The sequence below is a fragment of the Electrophorus electricus genome, chromosome 26, assembly GCF_013358815.1.
Source record: "Electrophorus electricus isolate fEleEle1 chromosome 26, fEleEle1.pri, whole genome shotgun sequence".
Lineage (NCBI taxonomy): Eukaryota > Metazoa > Chordata > Actinopteri > Gymnotiformes > Gymnotidae > Electrophorus > Electrophorus electricus.
In genome coordinates, this window is record NC_049560.1 from 946,475 (window position 1) to 958,548 (window position 12,074).

General features: G+C 41.5%; 1 protein-coding gene across 1 annotated transcript; it reads right to left on the minus strand.

Moving 5' to 3' along the window:
• Nucleotides 1–280: 280 nt before the first annotated feature.
• s1pr1 (sphingosine-1-phosphate receptor 1) lies at nucleotides 281–3,836 on the minus strand. The gene is made up of 2 exons (XM_027005414.2): nucleotides 3,711–3,836; nucleotides 281–2,939 (listed from the first exon to the last, which is right to left on the minus strand). The coding sequence occupies exon 2, from the start codon at nucleotides 2,735–2,737 to the stop codon at nucleotides 1,631–1,633; it is 1,107 nt and encodes a 368-aa protein (XP_026861215.1). The 5' UTR covers nucleotides 2,738–2,939; nucleotides 3,711–3,836; the 3' UTR covers nucleotides 281–1,630.
• Between the last annotated feature and the right edge of the window lie 8,238 nt (nucleotides 3,837–12,074).

Here is a 12,074-nt window from a genome sequence, read left to right on the forward strand (position 1 = left end):
TATCGGCCACAAGGTGGTGCTCTATATAAGAATACGAGCAATCACAAGTAAGGTCTATATGTTTGGTGCTTCTTTGAATTTAAGTGTGTCATTGCTTTTCTTTCAGTGCAAACTGATATGATTATTCAAATGAGTACCTCTCTGTATTTATTTTATGATGGGCTTGCTTAAATGGAAGTATTTCAGCACTGTTATGAACTTAAATGCATGTGTTGATGTTCATGATGATGGAAGAGAGCTTTGGATGAACAAACAATACTAGTAAACAATATTATTGTGACTTTATCTGCAGATTTTATTTCCACGTGGCTGCTTCCACAAGCTGCAAAAATAGACAGTTCATCGGATGACCATAAATTACAAACTTTGAAGGTCACATTTCTGCAACAAACATTTATTGACAAACTAACAAAACAACACACAAATGTTACAATGTGCAAAAACAGACCACAGGGACAAGATGGGCTGAACATCGGCTTAGTTGTCAGCATCCTTATTCCCAAAGGAGGAGGTGTTTACCCAATTCTACATTCTACAGTACTTCCGTACAGATATTGAGCTAAAAGGTGGCAGGAGGGAGATGTTAGAATGTCTGGGAATGTCAGATTTACATTCCCAGCATCCAACTGTGATACTTGGCAGACCCCCACTTCTTATTTCCATAGGTCTGAACCTCACTACATTACAAATGCAAAGCCCTCCATACAGGGTGAAGTACATCACACCAGAGAGACCACCATAAAAACCCCCACAATGTGTATTAGCTACCAGGACACATCTGAAACCCTCAAAGGAACAGTAAAAAAAATACAACAAAATAATTTTTTGTGTTTTGCCATTTAATCGTAATCCAAGTCACAAGAGGTTTATTCACTACTTTAAAGATAAATTAATACTGAAAACTACAACTGTACAAGTATCTTCTACAACAACTGCTTGTCAGATGAGAACGTGAGAACAAACAAATGATCAAAATACATTCTTCATCAGGGGTAGAATAAATCTCACTAAACCATTGTGTTAAGTCAAAGAAACACAAGTACCTTTTCGCTGTATTTCTTTAATTTAATTTCCATGAAATAGTACAAATGAACATGGATTTTTTAATCAGTCCATTATAAGGAGAGTCAGTAAGGCTTAGCAAGGCTCTGAAAGAGCACTTTTACAACAAGTGCTCTTCTAAATGTTTCTCACGTTCAGATGTGTGTTTCTGTGTAGTGGGAAGGAAAGCACAATACTGATTAATTGAGTTTACAGAGCTCAGTTTGTTAAGTGCTTCCCTAGTTTTTTACTGAAATTGGAGGAAGACATTTCAGTGCTGCATGTGTTTCGGAAGTGTCAAAATAAACGTCTCACGTAAGAGCAGCACTTTCCAGTTCAGACGAGGGCTTCCGGATCTCGCAATTCAGTCACAAATTCTCTCATCTTAGCCCTTTTCTGTTGGTATTTTCATACCTTTTGATGAAGTCGGCTTAGAAACAGTTCAAGCGCTTGTAAGACTAATACAACCCCTAATACAACCACACACACACGCACATACACACGCGCACACACCGACAGATGTTCGCTCTTATACACAATCACATTACATTTACTACTTAACGGGGGGGGAGAGATGAACACAGTCCCTTTAGGAAGAGGAGGTGACGTTCCCTGAGGAGATGATGGTCTCCCTGGGCGAGTACTCGGGCTCGTCCTTGTTCGGGTGTGACGAGTTGTCCGACTTGCTCCGGCTAAATTCAGCACCCATGATGGGCCTGGAGAACTTGGTGGCTGGCTGAGCACAGGCGCTGCACAGCAGCGTCTTGATAAAGGCTCGCCTCATCTCGTTGCTGGTGAGCGTGTAGATGAGCGGGTTCATTGCCGAGTTGAGCACGGCCAGCGCCAGGAACCACTCGGCTTTGTAGAGGATGGGGCAGGCGCGGGTCTCGCACGCCACATCCAACAACAGGAGTATGAAGAGCGGCGCCCAGCAGGCGATGAAGCAGCTCAGCACGACGATGACCGTCTTCAGCAGCGCCATGGACTTCTCTGAGCTCTTGTTGGCTCCGCCGCGGCCATTGGACACTTTCCGGAAGACCAGCTTGCGGCTGCGCGTGCGCACCAGGGCGTAGATGCGGGCGTAGAGCACCACGATGGCCATGAGGATGACGCTGAACACGGTGGTGCAGAAGAGGATGTAGGCTTTGTGATAGAGTGGCAGCACCGTGGAGCAGCTCGGCATGCTGCGGATGCAGTTCCAGCCCATGACGGGCAGGCCTCCCAGGATGGCGGCAATGAGCCACACGGTGCTGATCAACATAAAGACGCGGCATGTGTTGCCGCTGTTGTGGAGTTTCATCTTCAGCATTGTGAGGTGGCGCTCGATGGCGATGGCCAAGAGGCTGAAGACCGATGCGGCCAGCGCCACGAACATGCTGCCCTCCCTGAAGAACCACTGTGTGGGGCTCAGTTTGTATGTGTTAGGCCCCGAGAGCAGGATGTTTGCAGTGTACACCATGCCTGCCAGTAGGTCTGATAGGGCCAAGTTCCCAATGAAGTAATACATAGGCTTGTGGAACTTCTTCGTCCTCCAGATGGTGAGAAGGACCAGAACGTTCTCTAGAATGATGAAGCAGCACACGATGATGAAGACAACGGAGTCGGCCTTGAGTCCAGGGTCCTTGTCCACTTTGCGTAATTTCCCTGTGAAGTTGTAGTGCTTGGCTATCAGGTCCGAGTACATTGAGTCAGCCATGGTCCCGCTTTGCCTGGACGGTTTATGATTTGCAACTCGAGTAATCCACCCTTTAATCCACTGAGGGGCGCTGGCGGACCGAGGAGGCGGAGTATCCGATTCTCGCTTGGCGTGATGTCATGTGTAAGTGTCCTAAGTCAGGTAGAAATCCTCAGTGTGGAAGAATAGCGTTAGCATGTCCAAGGACCGCATCGTGAAAAGGCTGAGAAAAATGAACATTAGAATGAGTGAATATACAAAAATATACATTACGTTACACAATATATAAATTACACTGTAATTGGGAAGGAGCAGATTTAAGATAACTTTCTCTGATTGTGTAGTTGATATATGTTTTTAGACGATTTAAACCACTTGAAATTCTTGACCACTTGAAATGACCAGACCACCACTACAAATGTGCAGTAAAACGTAACTAAATCGGAAATAACATATTAAAAAATGAAAGCTAACTTTACGTGTTGTTAACTGTTTTAGCCAACTGTTATTCACCCTTTTTCTGATTTGTCAGTGTGCGTTGTGTGTTTTTTGAGCGCTTCGCACAAAGTCTGACAAATAATAGACCATGTCTCACAATTTTACCCTCGAACTCATCTGAGTTAATTTTACCACTTAAATTAAACGAAAAATTAATTGATGGAAAACACGGTTTTCTAAAGCATCTGTCTATGTCCCGGTATCTCTGCGTGAGTAGACATGCCTCATAGTAAAACTTAAAAATCTCTGCCCCCGACATGGACATTCATTACTGAGTCAGGCGCAGGTGAATAGGCGCTCTACTGACAAGTTAGGATATTGGCGGCATATAACATGTTTTTTTATTTTTCTTTTGGGAGTTCCTTTTCTTTTGGGAGTTCCTTACCAGACTTTACAAGCTTACGTCGTATTATCTACATTTTATTTACAAGCATTTTAAATATGTAGACTAAATTAAAGATCATCCATTTTAAGACACAAAAATAAGAATTCTTACCTTTACACTATGAAAAAGAATCCTTAAAGTCGCTTTATTCTGCATAGATGTAGCTTGAAATGATTGCTGTGTTCATTGTATCCGGACGGAGTTTCTTGCTTTAGGACAGGCACCGTTTCTCTGACGGCGGAGAGACTCTGCTTCTCTGGTCCCCTCTACAGCTCAGCCCACCGATTCACTACCCCTCCCATTTGCTCTCAGCAGTCTTTCATTATTCCCGTGAATCCTGCACACATTCCAGGAATGCACGGCTAATGGATGACACGACGCAAAACGTACGGTTATTAAAAAACCCCAAACAAACTCAAATGTGAACCAAAAATGGGAACATTTTCAAGAGTTGCTTGTTTTTGACATTTTATTTGTTTATTTTTAGTTTGGTGTTGTTTTTGAGAAATAGATTAACTTGACTCCAACAGCAATGACATAAATGGCACAGCACTATTATTAGCAGCAGTAGTAGTAATTGAGTGTTAGTGGTATTGATCCTATTCTTCCTCTCTCTAGGAATGCACCAACTGTGGGCGGACCCCATGCCCCCCCCCCAAACCCTCAGACCCCAAAGGTACCCATTTGCTCCAGTTTCTTCTGCACATTAGTCACATGACCTGGACGGTGTCTCTTGCCCCACTGCTCCTCCACCTCAGGGGCAATAGTGGCAGACAGATATGGGACTCTGACCGCCACAGACGGCGGAGGGTGGGGTGAACACTGCCAAGCACATCTCTGCAGTCGGCCCGGGACAGTCTGGTGATTGTTTAAACTCAGAACTGTTAATCCTATTTACAGTTTTTCTCAAGCATTTGTCTACACTGGTCAAAACAGTAGCCACATTATCTAAGGAGCCAACACAACTTCAAAACTCTAACGCATATAGCAAAACTACACACATCCGCCCTGTAAAACTGTCTTCTTGAATCAAACAGTAAATGCGCGCTGCAAAAGGTATAACGCACTCAAACAGTAATACACAACAGTTCAACAGTAAACACATAAAATATTCATGAAGCAAAACACTAACTATTTGAATAATGTACATGAAACATTAACTACATGAACCGACCTGTGGTCAGTTCTAAAGTGCTGTGGATTAATTTCTTACTATGGTGTACAATGCTAAAGGACTGTACAATGCCAAAGGACACTATTTGTAATCCACATTGACTCACTACAACTACAGTAAAATCACCAGTACACACACAGAGATGGTCCAAAAAAAGTGGAATGCAAGAGTGAGATAACACTTTTTCACTATGTTTTCATTCATTTTTACTGGGCATAATACAACATTGTACTGTATTATAGGTGCATACTCAAACACAAAATATCAAACAACAAAAAATACTGTATGATAAAAAATACAAGACAACGGTTTTCCGTTTGCTTTACTCTGTTCCATCTACTCTGACTGTGATATTGGGACACATATGTTCTTCAACACTGAAAAGAATATTTTCCCTATCAATTCAGCATGGGAAAACTCTCTGGGCACACCTGACAGTCTGATGCTGTGATTGCCCTACATATTTCAGTCATAGCATTTAAAAGTGGCATTTGGTCACAGGGACGGTGATCATATACTTTCCATCTCCGGACAAAAAATAATCCTTTATGGGGAATATGGAAGCAAAAATTCAAAAGTCATGCTATTCATGTGTAGATACGCCATAAACCAATCCCTTACTGCAGATATGATGGAATGCAACATTGTCCAGTGTGACTGCATAACATTAGCCATTGACCAGTAGTAAACTGTTGATTGGTTTAGAGTTAGATTTGCAGGAAACAGCTAAGCAATTTCAAGTCATGCCCAATTTGAGGAAGTGTTTTAGGATTAGTAATTAACATTTGTAAATGGGTTGTAATTTGCTTGATCAGACACTTTCATGTGATTTTAGTATTACCAGATGATCACAGCCAATGATGTTTTTATGTATTTTGAATTGAGTACTTACACTGATGGCCTAATGATGGTGTAATTTAGCACCTGAAAAACTGTAATATTTACATTATGTAAACCAAGTAATTTACAATGACATAATATTTATGCATCTTAAAAGAAAATTCCAGCATTTTTCAACTTAATTTTTTCAGTTTTAAACAAAGTTTTTCTTTGTCTGAATTGGTTGATTAATTCTGTCAATCACTTTATACAAGGCATATTTTCTAGATTGCTTTCAAGGATTTTTCAGACGTAAGCTTGTAAAGTCTGTAAATTAAACTCATTCTCTAAAAGGAAAAATTTGTTCTCATGCATTACTGCCTCACAGGGTCATGCATGTAAATCACAAAGCAGTTAACATTTACGTAACTGGAGTTGCTTGTGTCGTGCTGCTGTTTCAAAGTTGGCAAAAGTACACATGAACAAGTTTGATAACAAATTCCTTCATCTCTAAAGTGAGAAAAAAATCAAATCAAATCAAATCAAAATTGGTTTATATAGCACTTTTTACAACAGATGTTGTCACAAAGAAGCGTTACAAATGTCCAAGTCCAACCCCCCAGTGGGCAAGCCAAGGGCGACAGTGGCAAGGAAAAACTCCCTAAAGCACGAGGAAGAAACCTTGAGAGGAACCAGGACTCAAAGGGGGGGCCATCCTCCTCAGGCCGACAAAAAAAACCCACTTGGCTGTCTGTTTTAGTGGCGCTTTCATTGTTACTCTTTGTTTATATTGGACCTCTCCACTTCATCCAGTACCACCATTCTCCCTCTTGCCATCCATAACAGAAAGACAGGGCCCGGTAGGCACAGGGATCCACGCAACGCAAATAGGACCCTGAGCACTCAACTGTTTAATCCACCTTGGCTGCCGTCTGTGTGTTTCGGCTCAGCGTCCTGTATGGCAGAGTTCCCCCCCCCACCCCGAGTGGAAATCCAATCAAGGGCCGACTCTGAAGAGCGGATGCTCCTGGAAACAACAAGCCACAGGATCGCCCTCATCAGAAGTCATGTTTAGAGGTCAAGGTCACAGAGGTCACATGTCACTGCTCTGGACTGCACTGTGAGACCACAAGAAGCTGAAAAAAGTGTTTTTGCAGGGTTGGGCACACACTCCCCTGCTGATGGAGGAGTTCAAAGGGGTGTAAACACACCGAGTAAAAATGGGGAGGGAGCAGAGAGCCGGAGGGGGCAGATGGTAAACAGAGACCTGTTTTTTTTTGCTGTTGTTGTATTTTCTAAAGACCCCCTGCCTTCACATACATGCCTGCTTCATGAATCTGGGAGAAGGGAAGACAGTGTGACTTTCAGAAGACAAGGGAGCAGCTGCCCTCGCTATACACTCAGAATGGCCACAGTCATCACTGAATGTACAAGCACACCACACACATGATGTGTATGGTAGTTACACATTTGTACATATGCGTGATGCATATGGTGTACACATCTTACCATCTCAGCCCATGTTTCTTTCTATCTATCTATCTATCTATCTATCTATCTATCTATCTATCTATCTATCTATCTATCTATCTATCTATCTATCTATCTATCTATCTATCTATCTATCTATCTATCTATCTGTCTGTCTATCTATCTATCTATCTATCTATCTATCTATCTATCTATCTATCTATCTATCTATCTATCTATCTATCTATCTATCTATCTATCTATCTATCTATCTATCTCTCTCTCTCTCTCCCCCTCTCTTTCTGCACAGGCTTTCTACACTGCAGCCTGTGCCTTCACATGCCATGTGTTTCCTGTCATCTCCTGAGCAATGCTCACACGGTCTGCGTCCATTAAAATGGACCATTACAGAAACACGCAGGGTTTCCGGGGCCAAAAAGTGCCATCTGATATTCACACACAAATTGGTCAGCGCTAAAATCACAGTGGTCTCCTCGTGTGGTGGTTGAAAGCTAAGCCCATTTACAACACTAATAACATCATTATTTCTGATAGGGCTCCATCCAGCTGCAGCCCTAATAGAAAAAAAACATTGGAAACATGATTTGATTACATTCATATCAACGTGCTGCCCGTGGGAAATATGTTTCTGGCAATAGCAATGTCATTACATGCACTTGAAAGTTACATGACATGACAAAGTGACACTTCGTGTGTTACAGTTTTATACATTCGTTTTCATACTTGTCTCAACACCATGTCCACTTCTTCAAATCTCCTCATATAGTGTGTTTTCGAAACACACACTTCTGCACATCAGTTAACCTTTGGTGCAAAATGCATTTCAACCACCAAAACACTTAATATTTCATCCAGTAGTGACTCCTACTGCCATAACTATTACACAACTATAACATAACTATAACATCCTTTCTCCCACAAGACTGCTTTGGCACTCAATGTACAATGAACTTCAAAATGTAAACAACTTGTAAGATTGCAAAATCCTATTCCTCTATTTTTGCATTCACAAATATTTCAAGCTAGAGTAACCTTTGATCTACCTCTCACGATAGATGTCTTGACTGTGTTAAGTTTACAGTAAACTGTAAATGAATTAATGTTTTACTGTATTGGAATCCTGGAATACAGTATCAATACTTACTGTATAATGTAAAACAATATATGATAAAGAAACAAATCACAAATGCGACATATACTGAATACATATACTCACAGTGCCATATACTGTAGTTCAGAAAATAAAAATATATACAATCAATAATAAATACAGTAATACCAAATCAATATCTTCACTATATTACAGTAATTCGCACATATTTGTCCACCTATCAGTATCAGTATCAGTATGGCCTGATCTATCCACCCTGTCCACTGCATTTGGCCATAAGATTTTCATCAACATAAAATCAAATGTTATCTCTTGCCGTACACCAAAAGAAATCTCTTCTGTGACAACTCCCCCTATATTTTCCATATATACATGCAAATTTCAAGTATGACCACTGATGGTAACAAGGCAGCAAACAATAGAACCTGAATACTGTAATCTAAATAAACTTTCTGCTAATATCAGAATTAGTCTTACATACACTGCTTGGCCAAAAAAAAGGTCACCACCTGGATTTAACTAAGCAAATAGGTAAGAGCCTCCCATTGGATAATTACTGCATGGGTGATTATGTTTCAGCTGGCAACAAATTATTTAACCCTAACTCATTTGTTAAACAACCATGTCGAAAGACACATCCTGTAGTTGTGGAAAAGATGTTAATCTGTTTCAGAAGGGTCAAATTATTGGCATGCATCAAGCAGAGAAAACATCTAAGGAGATGCAGTGGAAGGACAGTGGAGAAACATCATCTTCGAGGAAGGAATGTGGTGGGAAAAAAACCTTGAATGATCGTGATCGGCGATCACTTAAACGTGGTGAACTCAGGGATATGTTTAATAGTGAAAGTAAGAGCATTTCCACATGCACAATGCAAAGGGAATTAAAGGGATTGGAACTAAACAGCTGTGTAGCCTTAAGAAAACCACTTGTCAGTGAGGCTAACCTGCAAAAATTTGCTAGGGAGCATAAAGATTGGACTCTGGAGCAATGGAAGAAGGTCATGTGGTCTGATGAGTCCAGATTGACCCTGTTCCAGAGTGATGGGTGCATCAGGGTAAGAAGAGAGGCAGCTGAAGTGATGCATCCATCATGCCTAGTGCCTACCGTACAAGCCTGTGGGGGCAGCTGACTACCTGAATACCTGAATGACCAGGATATTCCATCAATGGATTTTTTCTTCCCTGATGGCACAAGCATTTTCCAAGATGACAATGCCAGGATTCATCGGGCTCAGATTGTGAAAGAGTGGTTCAGGAAGCATGAGATATCATTTTCACACATGAATTGGCCACCACGGAGTCCAGACCTGAACCCCGTTGAGAATCTTTGGGATGTGCTGGAGTAGACTTTACGCAGTGGTCCAAATCTCCCATCATCAATACAGGATCTTGGGGAAAACTTAATGCAGCTCTGGACAGAAATAAATGTTGTGACATTGCAGAAGCTTGTGGAAATGATGCCACAGTGAATGCGTGCCGTAATCAAAGCTAAAGGTGGCCCAACGAAATATTAGAGTGTGTGACCTTTTTTTTTTGGCCAGGCAGTGTATTTCAAGTATATATTTTATTTCTCTGTGAAAATACAACATATTTCCATCCACAGTGATTAGAATACTGGTTTTGAACTAAAATTAAACTTAAGATTTTGTACTGAAGTTTTGAACAGAATATTTACATGTATACAAAGATTGCTGTAGTTGTACAGATGTTTGCTGGTGGTGAACACTAACTGAGAGAGATATTCAAGAACACTGGAAGAAGTGGAGATTGAATGCCTTTTGCATCAAAACAATGCAAACATATAGACAGTTTAAGTCACGTAATCTATTGATATGGTGAGTGTGAAGTGTTTTGAAGAAGTAGACATAGATATGACAGAGTATGACAGAGATAGTGATATGAATGAACTACTAATGTAAAGAGCTCTAAACTTTGTTGTAGTTTATAAATGAAATAGGTTCCTGATAAACTTCAGATACAATCTAGCCATCAAGTCACATGACAAAAAAGAACCGAGAGAGAGAGAGAGAGAGGTAGAGAAACCTGGTGCCCCAGAAACACAGACTGTAAAAATGGCCTCACATTCACTCACAACACCGAACTGGCCTGAGAAACCATTCTTAAGCAATAAGATCTCAGGAAAGCTACAATGAGTGAATGGAGAGTGGGTGAGTGAGTCAGAGAAAGAACGAATAGAACAGAAGAGGAAAGAGTCAGAGAGCGAGTCAGAGACTCAGCAGATGTATTTGATTTCTGAATCCAGCTGATTCCGGAGAGCATGCACGCACACGCGTGCACGCACACACACAAACTGCTTTTTTGTTTGATACTTCAAATGGCTAAATAAACAGCCTCAGGACCTCTGCAAACATCAGGTGACGGAGAGGTGACGGATAGGTCGACCAAGAAGCAGGAAACTGAGACCCTCAGGCCCCCCCCCCCCATCTCATCTCAATATTTAGATATAGTTCCCATCACTGACAATTCCTCTGAGCAATGCTTCCGAACAACATCCAGCTCATGTAGTGTAATGTTCCTACAATACTGCCAAGACACTCTGGGCAGACAGATATTCACAATGTCTGGCCACCAAATCAATAATCCAAATTTTAAAAAAAGAGAAACAGCTGATGAAATATTTTGGCTTCCTGGACTGAGATTCCATCTTCCTTGAACAGACTAGCTGTAGATTACAAACTGATACAAATCCAGTCTTATAACAGGACTAACATGGCTGTTATGCTGATTGGTGGTTTCTGTCAGATGTGCCCAAGATACCACAGACCTTTCTGTTCACTTGCTGCGTTAAATTCCTCTGTGCTAATCAGCACCATATGGCCAGCTGCAGACACCCTGGAATGTGAACTTTCCTTATTCCCAAAGCCATTGTTTTCCAAAAGCTCTGGACAAGGTTCCCATGCCTGATGGGGACAAATTCCGAATCTCTCGCTTAGGCCCGATTACCAAGTCTCAATTTCCCTGTTGTATGACCTACGACGTAGAATGCCATAAATGTAAATGTAAGTTGGATGATTTATACTGACAACAAGCTGTGTGTCAGATTCTGATTGTCAGTGACATTCTTTTATGTACCTTCATTAAAGAGCACTTCACACTCATTTTGTTCATTAGTTCTTTATTACTCTGAATCAGAATGACATCATTTCACAGCAGGTAGGTAGCTTCGCTGATGACGAGACAGGATGCTCAGTTCCATGTCATCCCATGATGTGCATAGCCGAGCTCAGCAGAGTGAGAGCCGTGCTGAGTCCTCGGCTCTTTGTAGTCTCTCTGTCCCAGGGCGGTGTGATTCAACTCTGTGTAAGTCTTCTTGTGCTGCCTCTTTACTAAAAAGACTTTACAGACTCCCAAACAATGGTGGACTTTGTGTTTTAAACACAGGGGAAAATAACCACACACACAAACACACACACACACACAAGCATACAAACAGCATGTGGTGTAGACACACAAGTCTATATGTGCAGCAGGGTGGTCTATGTTATTGTTCCCATCCTTGCTCCTGACTGGTCCTGCTCTGCACATTTCAGTGGTCACATTTAGTACTCTAACAAACCCATTCTAACATCATGAAGGGCTCATTAATTAGATGGTGTGCTGAGAGCCGGGAAACCCCCTACCATACACAGTACTGGGATCCTACACACTCCACCATCAGATGAACCTGAGAACTAATTGTAGCCAGTTTATCAAGTGTGACCAATGTGGCTTGTGGACTGATGTGCTAATATTAAAACTGACAGAATGGCATGATAGTCATCAGATGGGAAGCTATCTAAATAAATCCCACAATGGATGTTGAAACAGTTGACTCACTGAATTCATTGTGTCAGCTGCCTATCTGCCGGGGCAACAAC